This window comes from Poecile atricapillus, chromosome W, assembly GCF_030490865.1.
Source record: "Poecile atricapillus isolate bPoeAtr1 chromosome W, bPoeAtr1.hap1, whole genome shotgun sequence".
NCBI classification, from domain to species: domain Eukaryota; kingdom Metazoa; phylum Chordata; class Aves; order Passeriformes; family Paridae; genus Poecile; species Poecile atricapillus.
In genome coordinates this window covers 63276197-63300227 of record NC_081288.1, presented here as the reverse complement: position 1 = coordinate 63300227, position 24031 = coordinate 63276197, and the positions used below count along the sequence as shown (strand labels likewise).

The following is a 24031-nucleotide window of genomic DNA, read 5'->3' as shown; positions in this document are numbered from 1 at the left end:
TTACCTAACGAATGAACCTGATGTCCTGCAATTGCCTGAGGTCCATCCCCTCCCTCCCTGGGCCCAGAAAAGAGGGAGCAAGTAGGGCAGTGCCCACCTGAGCAGCTGGGCAGAGTGGAGTTGCGCCTGGGCTGTGCCTTGCCATGTTGCACGGGGATGCCGCAGCTCAGTGTGTAGCTGTTCTCCGAGTCTGGGGGACAGAACACAGTCAGCATTTAGGCAACAGCCTCACAAAGCACCTGCTCGAGGCTTCAGCTTCTCTATGCTGCTAAACAAGAAGACATTTTAAATGCTGAACTTGGATTTTAAGTGGCTGAAATACTTTGCCAAAAGCTTCAATGCTTCACAGTGTTGACTACAAGGTTTGTTTCTTCCTAGCACTGAAATGATACATTTCATAAGTGATTCAGCACAAGGTTAGCTGTGCACAAGTAAAACATATTTTGTGTTTGTCCATGGCAAAGTCCTTCTCCTTTGATCATCCCTGTAATTTAGAAAACAAACCATGTACTGTCATAATAATTTTAGCTTCAGGCTCCAACAGAACTTATTGTCAGAAACAGAAATGGCGTACTTCAGTGTTTACATATTACAGAGATAAAACTGTGTCCTGGTGCTTACAAATTAGAGAAATGCACAGTTTCAGTAGTCTCTGCTAAACTGAAAATAAAATGTAAATAAAACATTAGCTTGACTGCATATAATGCCAAGACTAAACGTGAAAAGTAGACGCCCAAAAATAATCCTTTGCCAGAACATCTATGAAAAAGAAGCAGCAATCCCCCACTCCTTCCCTGAAAAACTGTGAAGATGAAAACTACAAGTAGCAAATGGTAAGAAAAGAAAAAAGGAGGGAGTGGAATGAAATGCCCAATTTTTTATAAATACTACTCAGCTGGATTGAGAGACACATCCACCTTAACCAGGATGGTGCAGAAAAAAATAGTTATATACTGAACAGCTGTGACAAAAGGGAAGGCAAAAATGAAAAGTTTATTTCAATGAATTCCTGTTACTTTTTAATACAAGATTTTTAGAATTTTCCCACCCTCGCAACTGACATCTCAAATTAAACAATGAAGGACCAATCTTCTCATGTGTAGTTGCTCTTGATTTAATTTATAATGAGGTTTTGCTCATTTACTGTTGTCCATAACAAAAAATGAATGCAAGAATCATGAATACATTAACAGAGAAAGTCAGCAAATCACATCCTAGACATAAGAGGACAAATGCTTTGCACAAACCTGGAACAAAAAGAGTATTGGATGGGCATGACAGGAAGCAGCTCTCTATGCCTCCTGTCTTACCGCATACTAGCTGAGCCTTGGGAGCTGGTTTGGTATTTGGGAGACATTTCACCATCTCTGAGGAGACAAAAAATTAGGAAATGTAAAACAATTGCCCAACACAGAACCTGGTGTGCACACCTGGATACAATGGTGGGAAAAGGCAGCAAGTGGCAAAAAACATAATGACAGATACAAGTATTTCTGCAATAAGCACATAAGGGAGAGCTTCTGGATTGGGATGTTAAGCTTGTACTTGAAAATAAAACTCCTTCCCATTTTTAGACCTAAACTCTAGATCAATCTTTCTCTCCTGTCCTCCACTTTGGGATCTTTGTGCTCTATGAGCACAATTCTGTGTGCACATCTTGATCTCAGAAGCAAGAGGAAACACTGATCACCTGAGATTCCCTTTCTCTGATTTGGAGGCACAGCTGTCTGATTTAACAGACCAACTACACATTGTGCACAGTGCTCTGTTTACTTAGATCACCACTAAAACTGTATTTTTAAATTCTCTAACTCCCACTGTCTTTTTAACTTTATCTCCATGCTCTAGCTTCTGGAGCTAAAAAACTTCAAAGCAAGGCAGAGGTGAGGCAGGAGATGCTAGGATGGAGATGGAAAGTCCTGCTGGCCCTTTCAGATGCTGCTGAAATGTCCCAAACAATGCTAGAAGGGACCCTGTGACATACACAGAGATTACAGAGCCATCTCTCATCAGTGCCTACAGCATAAGGCACACTGCAGCTCATCTGAAGGAAAAGTCCAGACTCTCCTCTTATCTTATGGCAGGATGAAGTCAGAGCATCCTGCAGGTCTCCCAAGTGAGTCTTCATACTTGGGTAAGGGAGTGCTTGTGTTTCAGCTGAAAACACATGAAGTTATTGTAGATTATTTGGGGCAGTTCTCTGTGCTTCACCCTGAGAAGATGGTATGACACTGATAATCATAAACCTGCATTTATTTTAGTTTGCCATCCTTTTGGATTGAAATATTACTTAAGCACATCTTTTCCCCCACAAATGACAAGGTTCATTCTTGGCTGCAGCTGGCACATGCCATCACCTTCTACAGGGAGGAAGCCTCACTGCTTCCCTCTTTTTCCCAGAAGGTTCCCCTCTGCACTGACTGGTGACCGAGTGCAGCTGGGCACCTCTTCAAGCAGCTTTTCCACACAGCAGAAGTTGAGACTTAAGTCTCAGCCAGGTGGCTGTAGGGCAGCTCTTGCTTCAGCCCCGTAGAAATGCTGTTTCAGGTACATGATTTTTATCTGTTTCTTGCTACTTCTTCCAACCTGCTCACCTTACAAGATAGGTTTGGCTGACACTTGTTTTTCTTACTACTCACTGTGGCACTGTAAATGTAATTTTTCCTACCTGTGGGCTTGCCAGCACAAAGGTAGGGGTTGCTTCTGACACCAGAAGCAACCCTTGTAGCAGCAAGACTGGTTTCGGTCTACCAGGGCTTGGGAAAAGCCCAATAAAGCCATCATGAAACCAAGCAGTTCCAGAGCAGTAGCTGGAATGAGTGTTGTCTGACTTGGCTTGCATGCACAGGAAGAGTCCCAGCAGCGTCCAGCTGGTTTGTATTTCTGGCCTCACTGGTCATTAAATGTAAATAGATACAAGTCCCATAAACATGCCTGATGCTCACATCTCAGATATGGGAATAATCATCCTCCACTTATCTCCCTCCTAAGTCTTCTGTGTTTCTCTGGTGATGTCTTTGAAGAAACTATTTCCTTGGACTGAGGAGACAACAAAGCACAAAGTGCCATTGCTGAACAAAAGAGAGTTTTGTTACTGCAAATGTCTCCAAATCACATGGCATTCAGCATCACTAAATATAATTCTTCCACTTTTTATTGTGCTTTTGTAACAATTTAGAATGTAGTTTCCTCTCAAAAATGTTGGCTATAAAGGCAGGTGATCAGCAGGGAGATGATGCTCATTTTAAGCCTCAATGAAGTCACCAAATACTAGAGTGTGTATCAATAGACAAGGGTGTTCTATTTCCATCTTCCAGCTGAGCATTATAAATAATGAGGAGAAATTTACAACCAGGAAAATATTTTCAATACAGTCTCTTACCAACATTCTTAGTAGGCTGAGAGGGAATATAGCACAAGTAGTCTTCATACCAGACCTCCAAAAATTTTAGTCCCAGCTGTTAACTTACAAAATCCTTTCCAGAGGAATAACTGGTATATGGCAAGGGAGACCTAGTGGATAACTAAAAACCACAGTGAGCTATTTCTTGCTGTCACAATGCTTAGTTCTCTGCATAGCAGGGAAGGTAGTAGACAGGTAAGCAGGAAAGTGAAGCACTTAATTTTACTTAGGAAGAACATAGAGGAAAAGACTGGAATTCAGCTTGAGGATCTCACCCCCCACCCCACCTTGGTTATAAAGTGCTTTCCATACTGCTATATCCATGTAAACAACACCACAATTGCATGATCACACAAGGCCAGTGCAGTGCTCTCTACTCCAGATTTAAGCAGTGCTTTCTCTCAGTATGTGCAGAGATTCCCTGAAGGGAGATTCCCCCTCTTCCTTGTTCTGTCTGGCTCCCAGTTAGGCATTAGGCATCATCCACAAATGTGCCTATGAGAAGTTATTAGTGTTTTCAAAATTTGGCCATGGAAAACCCCAGGTATGCCATTCTCATTAAAAATTAAAAAACAGAATTAAAATCTCACAGAAAAGGCTTTGGCTGTAGCCATGACTAAGATTTGCTGTGCTTCAAATAAGACTCCAGAAAAAGAAGCCATCTATTTAAAGGATACAGAAATTCAGGTCTGCCCCAAAGTGGCACTAACAGCAAGTGCCAAATTTATCTGGTCTTGGGATTTGTGCTCATTGTGATGAATACTTTTGACACAGCTAGTGTCAGTACTTTATATGAAGCAGGATACCTTTAGAGATAACTTGAAAATTTTGGGTATGGTTCTGTGAATGTAGGTATTATGTCCTACCATGTCCTACTTGTAAACAGTTAAATATTTTGAATATTCTAAATTAGTGTTAGAGGTAAATAGAGTTATAGCTGACATTACAGAGATGGGAAGAGTGCAAATTAAGGACAAAAGTATAAAATACCTAAGATAATAATAATAATAATACTTCAATTTCTATGAATGGACTCATAAAATTATAAAAACATTCCACACAAATGAAATCCAACATATTGCTCATTTGCTAATCCACCTACAGTTGTATCCTAGCCCATGGAGCTTCACAGGATCAGCTGTTATCTGAGTTTATAAAATGAATTTGGGGATCTAGATTGTGAAAATGCAGCTTCTCTCAAACAAAACCATGGACTTTTGCACCCTACTGGAGAACAGGAGCCTCACCACAGTCACCTCTGAGTCACATTTCCACACTTACCAACACAGTCCTTTTTATTCCAGTGCAGTTTCTTTCCAGGTGGGCAGACACACTCATAGCTCCCCATGGTATTAAGACACCCAAAGTCACAGCTACCATTGCTGATGCTGCATTCATCAATATCTGAAAACATATTTAAAGTTGTGAGGAGTCTTAACCATGTGTATACACATATACTGCCCATTAAGATATGTCTTGCATAAGGAAACCTATTTCTACTTTATCTTTTACATTTGAGGCCACATAAACATGTATGAAGACAGACAGTGCCCAACAACTTTAGTGCATATTTGCATGTATTTGGCCTTAAACTATACAGCTCCTACTCTCCCAAGGATTTGATACAGTTTACTTGCCAGGACCAGTCACACTGAAATTCTTGGAAGTACAAGATATAAAACATGCTCAAAAGTTTCTGCAGCATCTGGACAATGATGTGTTACACAGAAAAATGGCATAAACCTCTATGAGATCACATCACTTCTGCAAAACAAGGAGATAAATTCTCTACAGTGATTCACAGAGTTTCTTTTAGTTCAGATGTGTTGTAGTGCATCTAAAAAATCTTGGTATCTCCCAAGGGTAAAACTCACCTCTGGTCTGTGTAATGTTAGTTCCTACCTGAAAATCTTCTTTCCCTTCCCCCTTCCTATTGGCTGTGACCTCCCTGTATCCCCTGATCACCCCTGCCCCCTGGTATAAGAGGTAAGACCCAGGGCGTTTCGGTCTCTCTCTTGCCCCGGATGGACTACAGACAATAAACCCGGGATTATTCCAGCAAGTTTGAGCCTCCTGTGTCGAGATACTTTGAGACCATGTTGTATCCACTCCAGGACCCCCTCGGCCGCCTGTGTTCCCAGACAAGAGGGGCTCTCACCACAGGGGGTGGGACAGAGGGGTCCCACTGGGAGGAGGATTGCAACACAGGTGAAGGAGGAAATTACACTTTTGAAAGAAACCACGCAGTTGAATTGTAGTTTAGATGTATGCTCCTTGAATAAAAATAAAAGGTAAAGCTTCCACGAAGGGGAAGAAATTATTGTATGTGTTATCATTGATATTCCACAGAAAATCTTTCAACTTTTGGTACATTAGAGAAGTATTTAGCCAGTATGAGGTGTGTCCATTTTAGTCCATGCATTCAGCACTCATATACTCGTGCTGACAAAGTCAATCTCTCATCTCCTCTCTTCCCACCACCAGACAGGATGTTTATTTATTTAATGAGCTGAAATGAGACTGAATCAACAGCAGATACACAGAATTGCTAATGCTCTGGCTCACTGGTAGACCTCAAAATTAAGCATGCCAGGACTAAAACTAAGGACAGGCCTAAGTGGCAAACCTTGGGGCCTGGACAAGTGTAGATTCGGAGTTGTGATTTTGTATCTGCTCATAATGGAAAAAAAAAGCAGGAGGTTCGGATCTGGTCATGTTTTTGCTCGAAGTTCAGCACTGAGTATTTCCAGCTATAGTTTTAGTCCTTCTTCAGTCTTACTGAAAAAACTGAAGCTGAACTGAGGCTGAAGGTTATTTAAAGACTGAGGCAGAACTCCAAACTTTGAGGCTTTCCCTAAATTACTACATTAAGTCATTAAGGAATTAACTGTGAAACTGAAGATCAGTGTCTCCACACCTCATATAACACAGGTCCCAAAAACTTTTAGACTCAGAATTTGCTTTCACAATTGCTTTCATGTGGGGTCTGTTCCAAAACTGCTTCCTTAGATGGACTCCTATTTCTCTTCCCACCTGGCTCTACTCTTATCGTGAATTTATGTGATACTTTTCCATAAAAGAGAGACCAGCATACACCTCCTACCTCTTTCTCCCAAAAAGAAGCCGTGTAGAGATGCCATTAGCAGTGTCTCATGTTGGCATTACAAAATCAGGTGAACTCAGCCCTCAGAAGTGAGGGGCCAGCACATCTGTTACATCAGCTGAACCTCTAATTTGGTCATTGTGGAAATGCTGTACTTCAAAAATATCTCTCTCCTAGATAATGAAACATTACAGTACCAATTCTTTCCAGTCATACCAAAAAGGCTGAAAGCAGGTCCTCAGAAGACGGGAGGAATATCCACCACAGCCTTCTGCATTTCAGAGGCAGTTTATGTCACAGACTGGTAAGGACAAATGCCAACAGAGCCAAAACACATAAACTTTGCAAAATTGACATCTTTCCCCTATTTTCTTTGTTGCCCATCATATGAAGCCTCCCTACAGGTGTGAAAAAACCTCACTCCTGTGGAAGTTCTGATCAAAAAATGGTGGGACATTGGTTTTCATTTTTTTTCTCTTGGGAATGCTTCAGCAAATTTGAGATACTGAAATTTTAGTCACACCCAGCTCATATTTTGTTTTAACATTATGTCTTTATCATCTTAAGTCATAAAACCTTAATCTCAAAGAACATGTGGCTCTGTAAACAGTTCACAAAGCAAACACACACACATGTAAGCAAAATTCAGTTTCCAAACCTCCACAGTGCGTCAGTCCATACAAGGTGTAGCCTTTGTGGCAGAGACACTCGAAGCTTCCAGGGTAGTTGATACAGGTGTGGTCACAGGTCCGTTCAAAGGAACACTCATCGATATCTGAATTAATAGAAAAAGCATTAAGAAATTACATTTAATTCTGAATTACTGGATTTTCTCACTGGGTTGCAACATCTTGTTACTGATGAAAGTACCATTTACCATCCTACATAAAATCTGAATAAAATATTCTCATTCCTCTAGTGCCTTGTAAAGAAAATACTTATGGGTACATGGAGAAGGACAGGAAGAGATAATTTGGTAAAACCAAATTATTGATGAAGATTGTATTATGTACCTTCCCCATTAGATGGCAACCTTTAACTTCTGATCATACTGACCCAGCAGGGCTGGGCAAGTATGGAGCTTTTGGGGAAGTTAGTGGCACAATGGAAAAAAGGTTTAGGTTGAATCAAGCAATTCTCTCTTTCACTGACCAATACGCTGACATTTTGCCCACCAGGACTGGGAATTGCTTCCAGACTTCTGCTCTGCCTTACAAGACTCTACAGACTTGCAGAGGGCAAGCAAAACACTATTGGAGAATAAACCAGCATATGGAACAGACAGGCTGCACCTAGCACAGAAAATATTAGTCCAAAGCCCACATTCTACCCAACTCAAAAAAATTATGACCTTTTCCCTTAAAAAAAGACAGGCATCTCTAATTATCTCTGCTCAGCAATATGAAACCCTGGCTTACACAGCCTCTTCCATCCAGCAGGCCATGGAAAAAGCAACCAAGAGCACATTGCTTCCAGGACAGTACAAAGGCTTTGCTGAGCAGGTGCTGTGGAGGTTGATTTGACAGCAGTCCTGACAGAATGGACTTGCTGAAAACATTAAAGGTACCTTAAACAGCAATCTGAGCAGAATAACATTTTTGGGTTAATTTTATTGGTTTGTTTTGTTGTTTTTTTTTAAATTAAATTCTCCTCAATAATTAATTTTTCTGCTTATAGGTCAGAAAATTGAATACAATGACATTATTTGAGAGTGATCATTTCAACAAATCTCATTCTCCTAATGTTCCTGAATTATAAATGAATAGAATAGTACTCCTATGACACTTTCCACACTTATTAGAGCTGCTTTTTAGGAACAAAACCTGAACAACACCATCACAAAATGTAACTTAGACTTTCATATTGTACATGCTTGGAAAGCTGTTGGTGTTTGAAAAAAGTTGAAAACTCACCATACTTCAGGATATTCTATCTCCTACATCCAAGTGTTATTTACATAGTTTTGACATTTAATTCTAGGTCTCATTCTGTTATTATAAATGCAAATACTTACCCTCCCGAACTCTAAAACTGAGATTTCCTGTATGGGTATGCAAACCCAAATCTGTGTGAGAGTTTATGCACAAATTCAGAATGACACAAACAGCTATATTTTATATGACCTCCATCTTTAAATGTTTCAAAACATTCCCAGAAAAGATTCACAATGTGGGAAGCAACTGTTCAGGCAAATGCATAACATAAAATGAATGAATGATGAACAGAAATCTGTGCTGTCGTTTTATGTGTGCATCACAATCACTTTCTGTGATCAAGTCACAAAAAGATGACAACTGAGATTTTTCTTTCTTACATCTATTGAATTTTTAATGCATTTTAAAATCCATTTTTAAATATCATCAATTGAGTTCTGAAAGTAATTTCTTTCTAAGGTTTCCTTTATAGTCTTGGAAATGTGCAGCTTTGAATACACATAAATGGCAAACTGTTTCAGCTTTCTCTAAATACATAAAGTAAAATCATTTCGGAATAACACTGCAGCCATAGTTTAAAGGATTTTTAATGCTTAAGAAGCCAAATCATACATCATGGTTTCATTCATGTGTAACCTCTTTCGATATGTGGAATTGCGGGAAATTTACAAAAGCAGTTCATTTTCTGGCCTCTCACTTACCTTGGGAGTCTCTTTTTCCTAGTTCTCAACAGTGATCTTATCCTGCACTAGTTTAGTCCATAGTGTTTATGCACTGCTTTCACATGGAGCACTTTGTGTTGCTGCATATATGGCCTATTTTTCTGCACATTAAGGAGGATGCACTCCCCTCTTTACCCATGGAAGAATAGTCTGGCCTGATAATGTGACCACTGCTTGCCAAGTAACAGGCACGCAGGATACCAAACGCATTTCTACTTCATAGCTTTTTCACCCTTTAAACCTCTCATCTCCTTTTCTGCTGATGCTCTCAAAAGTTCAGTCTGCTGAACTCAGCATCCTGCTCTGGCTGCTGGAACAGGGCAAACCTCTGTGCAGGTTCCCCTGGCTGAGCCTCAGCCCTGGCTGCTCCTGACTGAGGAAGGCAGGGAGGGACCCAGCTTTCTGCAGAGCCCTGTCTGCACAATCACCAGCACCCTGAGGAATTCAGCACTTGTCACAGAAAAGGCAAAAATATGCACCACATACTCTTCATTACAAGAAACTGGTGATGTGATACAGAATGCTGAAATCCTCCTTTTTTTTTTTTTTTTTTTTTCCCCCAAAACTCAGAAGTCTGTGCTCTGGATGCTGTTATCCCTGGGCTCCCAGGAACTTTGAAGCTTGCCCTCACACTTCTGTGGTGCTTCACAATACCTCTCCATATTTAGCCTGAAAGGATGTGCTTATTTCCCACCACCCTCATGACATTCACCTTCACAGCCCCTGGATTCAAATCCTGCTTTACCACAACAACAGGGAATAAACGTGGGCATCTAAACCCTGTCTCATTTGTACAAGCAACACTACAAAATCTGGTAGCCTCATCTACCAATCATCTACCTCATCTACCCATCAGTCAAAAAATACAAAAGCAGAGATGTGGCAGGTTACAGCATCACCCCCACCTCCACGTACACACTCAAACACACAAACAATTTGGTATTATGTTGCTCTGAATTTCCTCCCTCCCACACCCCAAAATAAATACTGATAAATTAACTTTCTAGGTCTGAGGTGCTCTTAAAATGATTTAAGCTTATTTAAATAAAGTTTTTTAACCATTTGAAGATGAAAAGCCAAAATGTTGTGTTTTTGAAGAACTGCTGTTTTGGTTGCATTTGGCATGAATTCACATGTAGTCCAAGCTGTCTTTGAACATTTCAGATTTGCTAACACACTTATCTGACATCAACACAATTTTTTTACTTTCACTTACCCAAAAATTCATGCCACATTCACCACTGTAATCAGCATAGGTGACTGTCATTGCAGCATATTAAGAGGTGTCTTCACAGCTGAGCTGTTTGAAGCTTGCATGGACTATGGGGCTAAATTCACTGCTGGTGGCACATGGTTAGTTTCCTGCCAGCTTTTTTTAGGCATACTAATGATACATATAAAATCTAAGAAAGGAGCTCCCTACTTCACAGCAGACCCAGTGGAAGTGCCAAGTTCAGGGGCTGGAGCAGGTGACCTCCAAAGGTCCTTTACAAGCTACACCATGGATTCATGGGCACACTGGCAGTGCCAGACTTCTCTTTACGGTGTCCTGTGCTGCTGACAGTTCTCCTTGCAGTCCCTGTTTCCATGACATCAAGGCATCAACTCAGGCTGAATAAAGTCCATCTCTTCCAGCAGTCCATGTTCTCACCTCCAAAGAGAATGTTTGAACAGAGGAAGCACTCCTTATTTTTTCCCTAGAAGGGATTCAACTGGAAGAGATTATTCAATGGTTTAATAAAAGAGCAGGATTTCCCTCGGGTTTTGAGGGAAGCAATTTTTGGCAGTGGTGGCCATGCTTGATAATATTAGTTTGGCTAGGTTCCTATTATTTCAAGTCAGCATTTGAATTTTATTGTTGATTTTTCAATCATATGTAGCTGCTTTTTTATTTTTTTTAGTTCAGGCTTTCCCATGTTAAACGATCCCATAATGATCTTTATTTTTCTTGAATGTGAAGTTTTTTAGTGGGTGTCAGATTGTCAGTACTGCAAAGTAAATTCTTCTATCTCCAGAAGGGAGCTACCAGAGATCGAATTTCTTCTAAGTTTCCTCAAACAGATGTGTCTCAAAGGTGACCTGAGGGAGCAGGGAATAAAGCAGCTCATTTTCCATGCTCATTCAAGCTCCCGCCCTTTCCACTGGTGCTGCCACTAGACTCCCAATTACAGTAGCACCAATTGTTCTGTGGTTTGTGTGATGTGGACACTGACTCATTTGTGGACATAGAGTGCAGGGCACCAGAAGCCATCACACAGTGGTGATTTTTGCTAAGCCTGAACCTGAGCTGGATTCCAACCAACAGCTCTCAAGTGAAAGGCTCCTTTCTGTACTCTGTTTCCAGCCCTCAGACACAGTACCCTGTACTCCTGATTGTCTTTGCTCTAAAATAAATTTCAGAGTAATTAAAAGGAACCAATGATCAGGAAATCAAAGTGTAAAGCAGGACATTTCCAAAAAAGCATTGGCATTACAAACAAGCAGCTCAGCACCAGGCACACACAGGTGAGACTGGTAAATGCTGCTGGATTTAGAGATGTTTTAGAACTGCAAACTGATGCAGGACCTGCTGTGACTCCCTGACAGAATGCACATGTGCAAAACTCACTTGCACAGAGGTGTGATTTCAGCGTTGTGGTTATAGAACTGAAGAATTCAATGCCCAACTTCCCAATTTCACATTAAAAATCTACTTCAAAAATGAGGATTTTCCCTTCTCTGTCTTCCTCAATGTAATTTTGTTAATATTAAGAACAGGTGAGAAAATTGTTTAGTGAAAACTAATGGTCATCTCAAAGGCTTTTCTCTGAGACATACACTCAGTAGCCAGGTCATTTTATGAAACTGGGTGTCTCCTTCCAAAACACAGGTCATATATTATAACTGCATAAGAGTTTAGTCTTGAGCCTGGAATATTTTTCACCTGATCTGAAAATAAAAGTGGCAAGGGGAAATCATTGTTATTTGGTGGTGCTATTTGTGCTACAGAGAACAAGACAGAAGTGGCTCAAAGACAATCAAAAAAAGCTGTAACAGGCATGGGAAACAAGTGCAGACTGAAGATTCTGGACACTGTAAGCAAAGAACCCATCTTATATTTGATTTGTCTGTGTTCAGTGAGGCAAGACATGAAGTTTATCTGCAAAATAGGTAAATTAAATTTAAATATGCTATTTCAAATAGAAGTAAAATATAAAAGAATTATTTTTTACGTAGAAAGGGAATGCACAATAAAAATAAAAGGAAATACCTATCTCTACTATCAACTCCTTCATCAGCAGAAGTGACTGATGACACCCTGAATGCTGGTAGGTCAGTCAAAAATGGTCATTTTTGATATTACAGCAATGCTTAAAAGTGCTTTTACAGCTGTGAGTCTGTACAGTTCCAATCTGCCCAGTAAGCTTAGGTACACCTTGATTATAGTAGCAAAGATTTCTATCTACCTCATAACTGCTGCCCAAGCTGCTATGATGAATATCCACAGCAAGGAAGCTGTGGGTTTCAGATTCAGACATTGGTGGGGGTTGAGCCCCAGGCTGGGAAGAGTGGCCCAGGTGTCCCAGAGCAGTGGGCACAGCAAAGCCACTCTCAAAGCACTGGAGTTATCTCCTAACAAGGCCACATCCTCCTCATGCAAAGGCCTGGAAGATGTAGTTCTGCTTTGTCCATCTCACACAGCCCTGGTTTATTTTTAACCCCCAAGCCAAAAGTGGACTCAGTGTGGGGGACCCCAGGCCATGCACACAAGCCAAACTCAAGGTTAGTCAGAATGTTTTGTGTTCACCTTTCTCAGCTTCCAAGTTATTGGCCTCTCTGAGAAACAGAGCCTTTCCTTGTTCTCATTCATTAAGCACACATACACAGAAACTCCAAAGAAGCGTGACATGGTGTTTTTAAAATAAACACTAATGCTTTTTTTCGTATGTATTTTGGCTGAAAGTTATATTCTGTCTTCTCCTTCTCCCACCTCCAATTTCTGTGGGAAACTGATACCACCCATGTAATGTTCACCTCACAGCTGAGCCAGCCCTGTTTCCAACAATATTTGACAGACATTAGGGAAACGACGTATCTTAATCTGAGTGGTTGCTGGACCATAGGGAGTAATGATTCAAGCTATGTTGCCCAAGAAATGGTGGTTTAAATTCAATGCTGGGAAGGCATTGTTTTGCTATAGCAGTCATGTGATGGGGTTTCTACCACATCTCAGGTTTTTTGATCCACAGTGACTTAGCCCTGTTTACAGTTAGTAAAAATGCATCCTCCATGTGAGAATGTAACTCTCTAATACACCGCCAGCCCCGACCAGGTGGAATGGCTTGCAGCTAACTTCTCCTTAAGTTTCAAAGTCTACAATAATAAAACAAATGAAAAGGAAGCAGGGAAAGATGTAGTAATGTACAAATCTACTTCATTACCTTCCCACTGAGTGCTTCTGGAGCAGGCTAACACAAAGGGGAGAAAAAGTAGCCATAACCCCAGGTCTTGAAAAGTAATTGAAAACCCACACCCATTTAGACTTCCCACTGCGTTACTGAGCTGCAATCAAGTCATCTTGCTGCTGAGACTTAATTGTTAATAACGTACCTAATGACCTGCGGAAAAAACCAGATCCGGCATTAATTGCTGTAGTTTAAATGGGAAGCTAAGTGCCCAGGCAGCAGGGTCTCATCTTGTATTTCAGATATTTGAGTGGGAAACTGTCCATTATGACTAATGTTGACTTGGACCAAAGCATTTATTTATTTAAGAACTTTATTACTCACAGTTAAGTACGTGATTAGTGAAGACCAAATGTAACCCATAATCAGGGGCTGAAAGACTTCTTAAGGAAATTGATTTGTTTGCAGGGAAATGTGCTTTTTATTAGAGATGATTGGTTAAAATGCAAAGAAGGAGTAAAACAAATAAATGTATACAAACAGCAAAAGAAACCTGCAATATATGTTTGAGACAGAGGCAGTAAATAATTAGAAACCCGTGACTTATTATGTAAGCATTCCACTGAGCAGGTATTTCAAGGATTTAGCAGTCCACAATGAAGTGACTGCTACTCAGCTTCAGGGATAGGCACACAGTATATAGCTGTACTAAGGACAAATGTTATCATCTACCTAACTCTACTCACAGCCTCAGGATTCTGTCTGTATGTTTTTATTCAGTGTATTGAGATCCTGGAAACAGCTTGTTTTCATCTTCCTCCTGGCTTATCTGTACCCATGGTAAATTCAATAACCTCCTATCTCTGCTCCTGAGGCTGTCACTCTTAGGACAGGCCATGTCTTTGTCTTCATACAGTACCAAATGTGGTATGAGCACTCTACATAGCTCTGATGCATTTGCAGTTTAGGGAGCCACAGCTGTCTCTGTGTTTATCATTTTGGTCTGATCATTTTAGATACCTTCATTTTGCCCTAAGGAATATCTGGGCATCACTGACTTCTCCTTTTACTGTGTGTTCTCACACTTCTGCTACATGTCTGAAATTGAATAATGTCTTCCAAGACATAATCCAGAAACTGAATGTTTATTTTGATAGAATAAGGATATTTAATGCCAACATTAAATACTCATACTCATTTAGTCCAACCTCCTGTACTTAAGCAGCCTCCAGCATTTTGCTTGGTAAACTCCAAAAGCATCCCTGTCCCAGAAGGGACTGTCTAGGTGTTTTCCTGAATAGATCCCTTAATCTTTTCCATCAGTTTAACTTTCAGAGTTCAAATTCGTGTGATCTTTTTTAACTGCTAAATTTTGTAAAGGCTGAGTAATTTATCTTAAAAAGTGCAATGCATATCTGATCCTTTCAGGAATAAGCAGGTACCTCTTTTTAGATTTCTCATATTATTTCCTTGGGCCTGAAGTTACACACAAGAAAGCAGGAATGATTCCAGCTAAGCAGCTCCCTTGGGCTGTCTGGCTGCCTCTACTAATTCCTGTGAATCCACCTCAGTTCAAAAGACAGCAATCTTTGGTTGGTCCCTTAAGTTTTAAAGGAACTGCAGCAGGCAGATCCTTCTTTGATGCTAAGCACCAAGGGGACCACTCTTCACCCAGCAAATTCATCACACTCATTAACATCACAGCAACTGTTTTCCCACTATTTACCTAGACGTTAAAGCAAAGGGAACTGCTTTTAGGAAGAACAAGACAACACATTTTGGAAGGTCTTTAAAGGCAAATGGCAGCTTGTTTCCTTTATCTCTGCTATCAGACCTTATCAAAAGAGACCAGCTGCACTTTCTGTGAACCACTGTGCTATCTCTGGGGTTTGAAAACAAAAGGAAAAGCAGGTTAAAAAATGAGACTTGGCAATCAAATTGTAGGCCTAGATCCTTTGCTCCCTCTCCACAGTAAACACAATCTTTTCTTTAGGAACTCTTCCAAGGGAGCTTTATGTGATCTCATGTAGCAACAAATTAATTTTCCCTTCTCTTTTTAGTTTCTTTCAAAAATTCCATGTTTAGTTTTTCTTCCACACAGAATCCACAAGCTCTTTCTCTTCCACAAGCTTCCCTCAGGACTTCCTCTGAGTCTGCAGAAATGGGGCTGTGGAACAACAAATCACTGCAGTAAACGCCTATTCCCTTAACACGTGTGTGTGTGTTCCCCTTAATGCATGTGCCAAGCCAAGTGGCCACCACACATCCCTCTTCCTGTCAGCACTGCAAAGCCAAGTCTGATCCCAGGCACTATGGCTTTGTTCTGCCTCATGCATCAGCCATGGATTTGCTTGCTTTTAGATCACCAGGAGCTTTGCCCAAGGGGTAGGAAAGTTTATGCTTTTGCATGGAAACTGCAGAATCTGGCAATTTCAGCCAGGCAAAAATTGGCAGCCAACTTTTGGGTTTTCTTTGACTGTAGGTGGCGGGATTTGGACCAAGGCTTTTTCTATAATGAAATACATCATCATTATCACCACCATTATTATTACATTATTATTTCTCTGCTGTTGGACGAAGAAAAGATTTCTAATATGTTTCCCTGCAGCAGCATGGAAAACCCCACCATCTGCTATTTTTGGGGGCAGCACCAAACTTAGAAACAGAAAAATGGTAGAGGATTACCTGATAAATTCAATTTTAGCAGATAATAATTTCTTCTAATATTTTAAACATGGTTGAGCAAAATTGCTCAACTTGCTAAATCTCAGTCCTGCAAGCAGAGCTGGGGAACAGCAGCATCAACTTTACGCTATGTGAACTGCTGAAGAGGAAAAGGTGCCTGGCCTCAAGCACCAAGCCAAGTTTCCCTCTTCCTCTGATTCGTCATCTGAGCTCAATTCTGAATTTGGTCAGCTGTCCTAGCAGAGAGAAGAATGAGAAAACCAATGCTGGTCACCAGAGACAGCTCTGCAGATACTTTCAAATAGAGAAGTTAGAAAAAGAAAGGTTTTTTAGTTTGTTTGGGTTTTTTTTTTCAGATAGGAAATTTTGCATGGTCTTTTATGGGACATGGAAAAAAGCCACTAAAACTAGACACAATGGTATAAAATTAATATGTCTGTCCAAGGTCACAGGCACAAAGTGAGCCTAGGGAGGTGTTCTATTAAGGCATTTGGAAGGGAAGATTTCAAACTGGTACTGGTTTTCTCTGTTGAGCACATTACATTTAACCTCACCATAAGCTCATTGCAGTTCTCCATCCTGCTTTTTCTCCTTACTGCTATCTTTGTGAATAACAATTTTAAAGAAGATTTCCAAATGATTTTTAAAACATATAAAAATGCACTATAAGGATCTGAACCTGACTGAAGCACCATTATTTTTTAACAATGAAAGATAATAGTATAAAAAATCCCTAAGTGCACTTAACAGTATTATTCATTTTTAAAACCTATTACTTTTAAAATCAATAGGAAATGAGTTAGGCTAAGCATTTTGTCAGATCACAGGAGCTACAAAATTTTCCTATGATTGCATCAGGAAGTGCTGGCTGGAAGGCCAAAGAAAGTCCAAGTACATTTTCAACTTTTCAGCAAAGGCAAATCAGAGAAAGGTCAAAAAAGCTGTGATAAATGAGCCTGATTTAAAACTGTACCCCCTGAATGCTTAGCCTGGAGAATGCCAAGTGCAGCAACAGCCAGTGGCATTTTTGATAAAGTCAAAGCTGTTATGTATGTTAGCATGAATGAAGTTATAGCACTATGGGCATCAAGGATATGTAGCCCTCGGATAACAGCTCTTTTCAATATATGAGCATTTTAGGGACCAATCTGTGCAATCGCATCTTCACTGCTCTGTGGAAGGTGCACCTGTGCTAACAAATGTATTGCTCGGCAGAAGTGGGGACCACTATCCTCAACACGTCTCTGACACTGATTTTATTTACTTTATAGCTTCCTCACATTAAGTACAGATTGTCTTTGACATAAGATTTTGAAACAGAAGTAAATACTGATGTATTTATGAAATGGTTGAAAATAAAGATCCTCTGTTATATTGTGTTGTTAATTTTGCTCCCCATGTTGCTATGTTAATGGTTTGTTCCCCTATCCCTTTTGTTTTTGTTACTAGTTTAACCCAAGTTGTACCCTCCTACCCCAATTGTTAATCCACCCTTGTACCTGCCTCTTGTTCTTGAATGTTCCCTGCTCCTCCCCTCTGGGCCCTGTCTGTCACTTGGCTACTCCTCCCAGCTTCTAGAAAGCTCAGGGAGGGTGGTCGAGTGATAGGGCAGAGACAGAGGAGGTCCCTCCCTGAACCTCCCTCATTGATTCTTTCCAATGTCCTTCTGATCCCTTTGCACTCCCCGCTTGTTTCCCATTGTTTTTAGATCTGTCCCCTCCCCTGGTTCCTCCCCCAAATTTAAGTTGCTGTCATCCCTGCTTTGGGGCCTCTCCTGGAGCAGCACCCCTGAGGTCAGAGGTCCCTGTGGAGACTCAATAAACCTTGGACTTTGCCCTTCAAGAGAGCCTGACTCCTGCCTCCTCTACTGTTGCTGTGGTCTCTTCCATCAAGCCGCTCCTCTGATTCCCAGGATTCGGAGGGGTGTCCCCCAGCAGGTCAACAGTGTTGAGCTAGCCCGAGTGCTAACTCCAAAAGGGACACTGCAACCATCCTCTTGAACCAACTCATATTTCTTTATGTGACAGCTGGATACAACCACTTCCCAGCAATACAAGCTTCTCCAGGCTTTGAGGGCTGAATCTGCTGTGACTTGAAGTGAAACAGAGATTGCGACCAGAAAGGCAGAAGCCTCATTTTCTGTGTGAAGAACCTCTCAAAATTGGAGACAGAAGTTGTGCCAATGCTTAGACTTCCCAGACATTACCTTCCTCTTGGGCCTATGCTTACCTGTCCCAGCTTTTCCCCACCCCTCTCCATTACTTGAGGGCTTTTATTGTGCTCACCTTCCTCTGTTAATCTCAGGAACCCAGCAGGAGGCAATTGGCTTTGGCTCCTATTACGTTTATCCTCTTACCATTGTTTTGCTAGGACAATCTAAAATGCAATTAAAGTCAATACTTTTCCAATGCTTTTTAAAGAAAGTAAGTACTTTTATCAATACATTGCCAAGATTTTATACGGAAATGTATAATTTTCCAGTATCAATCATTTCCCAAGGCAAAGGCAAGCTGAGTTATCTACTGCTATTATAAGAATAAACTGTGCTACTATGTCAAGAGCTTGGGGTAGGAGAAGCCATATATCAAGAGAAGTGCATTAAAAGAAACCTCAGGCAGGTTTATTTGTTTTCCTACAAACATAAATATGTTTACTAGTCTGCACTCTGCTCAAGCCGCTATTTACATTGCAACTCTGTAAGAGCAGCTTAACAGTCTGAGGAGAACATAATAAAGGCTTTACCCTTTCTGTAGCAAGGAAGGAATAGTCCCTCTATTCTGCAATATATTTGATTTTTAGCCATAATTTTGAAAAGAGAAAACTGTTCAGGTTGCTAAGGTGTTGTCTCTATCACCCTTAGTAGGAGCTGCTAGTGAGACTTCTTGAAGGAACAAGGGACTAGTCTGAGTGAAAACATGGCCTAGTGTTATTTGATGGTGCTGAAAGAGCAAGTACAACAACACAGTTTCAGTTTTCAGCTGAGAACTCAAATGCAGCACTTCACTTCCTGTGGACCTGTGCATTCCCAGCGTGCTTCAAGTTCTTGCTGAATCCAAGGGACCACTGAATATACACAAGAATTGCTGTTCTCTGGCTCTGCCTCAAAGGCTTGCTTAAAAACCCTGCCCAGAAGGGCTGGCCTCTGCAGAATCCCAGCAGGTATCCCTCTGAAAACACCAACATCATGATTTGCAAACATGCCTCAAAAATCCTCCACTCAGCAAAACTCCAGAAAACACTCCTCCATTCCACTGATTCAGTATTGGAGCTTAGTTTTTGGTTTTATTTCACCTGTTCTAACTAAGGCCTCCTCTCCAAGCTACCAAAACAAAGAGTAGTGGTTTGTAACATGGCTAATGTAAGAAAAATCACACTCCTTTGTTTCAACAGGTTAGGCTTTTATTCTTATTAGAAGAAAATAAACAAACCAGACCACTTTTGAAAGACCCAGGAGTGTAAATGAAAGCACAGAAAAATATTTGGGATAAGGCTGTCATTTTATTGCAATTCTGTTTAGCACTCAGGGTAAAGGCTATCTGACCATAATCAGCGTGACTGAACGCTTGAGCACAGTAACACGGTATTAATGTGCTGTAGTGGAAAATAGATATACACATATAGTCTTTCTCTGATTCTCTTTAAAAACAATTCCTATTGAATTACAGCTTTCAGCATGATTTATCAACAGATTATTGTTTGTGGAAGAATGCTACCTTCCTGCTCCAACTATTCCAAGGCTGACTCATATCCTGGTAATTCATTAATACATAACATGATTCCAGGCCAGTAATTTCTGCACTATTCAAGTCATAAATCCTAAAATAATAAAATGAAAAATATATCTCAAATTCTTTTTCTAAACACTAATGGAACGTTTTGCTTGGCTTCCCACACACATCATCAAGAGGGGGTCAGACAGAGCTGTAAAAAGCAATTTGATAGCAGTGTACTTTTTAGAGTTTAACAGTATAAGAGCTACCATACTGAATGAGACCTGAGGTCAAACTAATCTACTATCTAAGTTCCAACAGTAGCCCGTGTCAGAAGCTTCATGGCAAAATAGAATTGGAGTAATCTGTCCCATCTGCTCTCTCCACATTAGGTCTCATTCTATTAGAAGGTGATTTAAAGCCTAGATTGTGAGTTTTAATATGCCTTCCAAGAAGCAGCAACCAAAGAGCATTCTCCTTTAACTTATGAAAATACTGCTGCAGAGGGGAGAACTGGAGGTGGTGGAGGAATGTGTTTGTTTTCATGTTTCAGCAGACTTAATTGCTAAAACCAACACTGCAGATACTATCACTTGGCAAAAAAACTTGTGCTGGCTAGAGCTGTTTTTACTTCATACCTGGGGCATTTATTGTTTCTGGGTATGATCTTGCAACCCTTTTTTCTCACAGAGGCAGACTGCAGCAATATTCACAGTCTCACTGACACCCAGTGTAACAGAAAGGCTTTGAGAAGTATTCCTTTCATTGACAGTGTAACATGTTGTTTACTCAGTGGAGTATTTTTAAAATCTTGATGCAAGAAGCAATATGGTCCTTGTCATAAGCAAGATATTTTTGTAAGTCTCTGTTGTGCAGAATGCCATAGAGAAAATCTACATAGGGAGTGAACGTCATCAGTGACAGGGAAATCATCCTGAGTTTTCTTTCTCTGAGCTAATCTGATTTCCACAAACAACTCCCACTATCTCCTCCAGAGCATTAATTCCTGGTTCTTGAGCTACACTGCCCTGGTGGCAGCAGAACCAGCACTACTGTCTGTATATGAAGAGTTCCCACAATTAAAACACACTTGGGTCAGACTCAGCTGGGCTGGATGGAAATCAGCCTGTAACAAGCCAATGTATTTTATATGTTAGGGCACATCTATCTGATGGGGATAGGTATATAAGTGCATTTGCTTTTCTATGTGTGTAATGGGGTAAGAAAAGGAAAGAGAGGGGGTAGACCAACAACGAAACTTTCTGCCCCTTTTCACTGGAAAGTTGGCCAAACCATGTTGATAAACTGAATCTGAGGGGCCAGATGCTCCAGTCTTGACTTCTGTGTTTTGTTATCTTAGATGAGTGATTGTGTCCTGCATAAATCAATGCAAGGTATGCATGCTAATCCTGGTACCTTCATCAGGTTATGTGTTTGGGACAAGGTGCGTTGTTTTGTTGGGTTACAGGATCAAATGTGAGTAACAGGTCACTGTCATGTAACCCAAGGGTGCAAACCTCTTTGGCTATTTTTTATTTTCTAATTGAGTTACTCTGTGTCAAAGATGGCTGGAGATTCAGTGCTGCTGGTGTAGATGCACTGATTTATTTGGGATTAAACTGGTCCTGTAATTCCACATTTATCATCGATGGTTCCATACAGAAGAATACAATGAGATCTTCGTAGCTAGTCTTTAGGGGCTTTTTTAGGCCAAAAATAATTCCCACAAACACCTTCTAGCTCTCCTTCCATGTATGAATAATCCCTCATTTCATACCCATTTTCAAAACAGAGATACCATGCTGGGAGATCCAAATCTTACTCTGGGAAGGCAAATAGTGCCTATTTTGTACAATAAGCTAGAAGATGGGCTTATGAGAAGTGATTACCTACCCAGTTAATTGGGCAATGTTTCAAGACCAGGCCTGCAGGATTCTTGGATCACAGACAGCTACTGTGTTTTTCAAGGTGCTATTTTTCTTTCTCTCATTCTGGGATGAAAGAAGGCTTCTCCTGACACTAGGCATTGGAAGCCCTATGTAAAGCCCATCCCTCTACTAACAGATACGTAGAGATATAAAACAAAAATCAAACGAAAGAAACAGGAAACAGAAAATCCAGAGCTGGACTAAGTTTGAGGTGTATTGCAGGACAGCACTGCAAAATGGTGCTAGAGTTACTAAGGAAATTGCTTTATTATCTGCTCATAGCATCACTGCTGTAGGCCATTACTTCCAGTTGCTCCCCTCCATGAGCATCAAGTGTTGAGGAACACTTGTCTGGAAGTGAGGCTGAGGAGAGAGAAAGGGGGGCATAGGAAGCACATTTGTTTTAAATAAAACAAACGGACAAATATCAGATATGATGGTATAAATGCTGATGGTCTTGTAGTGACCTCAAATCAGCTGTACTTGGACTTCTACTGGAGAGCTTTGTAGCTATCCAAATATAGCAAAAAGTGCCCATAGAATATCACCAGAGGGAAAATTCAATTATTCAGAACTTCTGAAGCAATGGGACAAATTCTGTTTGGGATTTCCTATTGTAGAAACATGCATCACTGAATCTCCTTTGGACAGACACCAGCAATATCAACAGCAGACTGTGAGACCTTGTGTTCCAGTGCCTGGCTACAAAAGGGTCAGTCACATTTGTTTAAAATTTGGTAGGAGGGTAGTAAAGAATAACCAACAGTCAAACCAGCAATAACTCAAAGCAAATAAAAACTGCTGTCATCTATGGCTGTAAAGGAGGCCCAAAAAAGCCAGATGGCCCATTCAGGTATTCCACATGCCCTGGAGGTAATGTTCCCTGGTGGACAGACTTCTCCTTTTATTACAGTGGCTGTATCAATTCAAATGGTTGGTGAGAAGGCAACTTGAGCAGACTTTATCATGTCTGTGATATCATCAAATCCCCTTAAAGCCTACTCTGGAGACTGTAAGTGGACCAGAATGATGCAAATGCCTTGAGCTTTTGCCCCCTGCAAAAATTTAAATTCCTCAGCGTAGGAGGGTTTGTCTCTGTTTTGAACTGAGATGGTGAGGGGCAGAAGGTGAGTGTAGATTTAGCACAAAATATTACATGTTGATCACTGGATGTTCCCACTAAAAGCACTTTTTTTTCCCTCAAGGTAAGGCATTTTTCTATCTCTACCGCTCCCTGGAGAGATTTGTAACAAATGTGTGCGCTGTCTCTCACTGTCTGGCTTTGCAAAAAGCAATGCCTAGAGCAGAAACAGAAAATTATTTACGATAGAATTTCACACATTTTTCTGGGTGCTTAATGAAGCTTGAACTTGAGTGGAGCAGAGAGACTGCTTATTGTTGATGTTTTTTTGAGATCACTGCACAACAAACAGAAACTGAATAAGCAATTAAGTTAACTGGCTCTAAAACTCCTACTGGCTGAGGATTAAGGTAATTATGTTTGAGCTTACACACATTCATTGCAGCTTTATTTCACTGCAGCAAGTCTTGCCTGCTTGCTTGTTGCTGATGTCATTCTAGAACTGATTGGTATTGTTGTCCTTCTATTAATTACCAAAAAGGTTACAAACACAAGCTCTCTTTGCTATAAATATAGCTATGTTATTTTTATTACATGTTCAAAGGAGATGCAGACCTCTTTTGCTAGGTTTGTACAAATAGATCCAACTGTTTCTTCCTGCACCGAAGTATTTACAATACCTTAGACTTAAGGGATCAATTGAAGTAATACACAATAAATGGGTTTGGTATTGTCATACAGTGATTTCCCTGTCAAAGGGGGGAAATCTATTTCTAAGTTTGAGCGAAAATAGACTCTGGAAAAACAGTATCAGCCTCCACAATATTACTGGCAGGGCAGTATGGATTCTTCACCTTCTAGATTACAAGTAAGTTTCCTTTTAAGTGGCTGGAATGCAGGGGAGGGGAAAGGAAGGGAACCCCCCACATTCTCCTGGCCTAGCAAGGAGCCACAGCTTGAGAACCACTCCCTAGCAGAAGTAATCTGTGATTGACAATGGTTTTATTTGCAGCCAGGGCTAAAAATGGTTTAGCTGTAAAGAGACAAATGCAGAATATTTTAAGGCCCTTTCCAAAGGCA

At 40.6% G+C, this 24031-nt stretch overlaps 1 protein-coding gene across 1 annotated transcript in view; it reads right to left on the bottom strand.

Annotated features, from left to right (window-relative positions):
* Positions 1 to 24031, bottom strand: part of LOC131592319 (signal peptide, CUB and EGF-like domain-containing protein 1) — a 199591-nt gene that overhangs the window by 16064 nt on the left and 159496 nt on the right. Inside the window, exons 10-13 of the mRNA XM_058863740.1 lie at positions 7165 to 7281; positions 4685 to 4807; positions 1248 to 1367; positions 98 to 190 (exon numbers count right to left, since the gene is read on the bottom strand). Coding sequence (XP_058719723.1) covers positions 98 to 190; positions 1248 to 1367; positions 4685 to 4807; positions 7165 to 7281 — 453 coding nt within the window. The remainder of the gene's footprint in view (positions 1 to 97; positions 191 to 1247; positions 1368 to 4684; positions 4808 to 7164; positions 7282 to 24031) is intronic.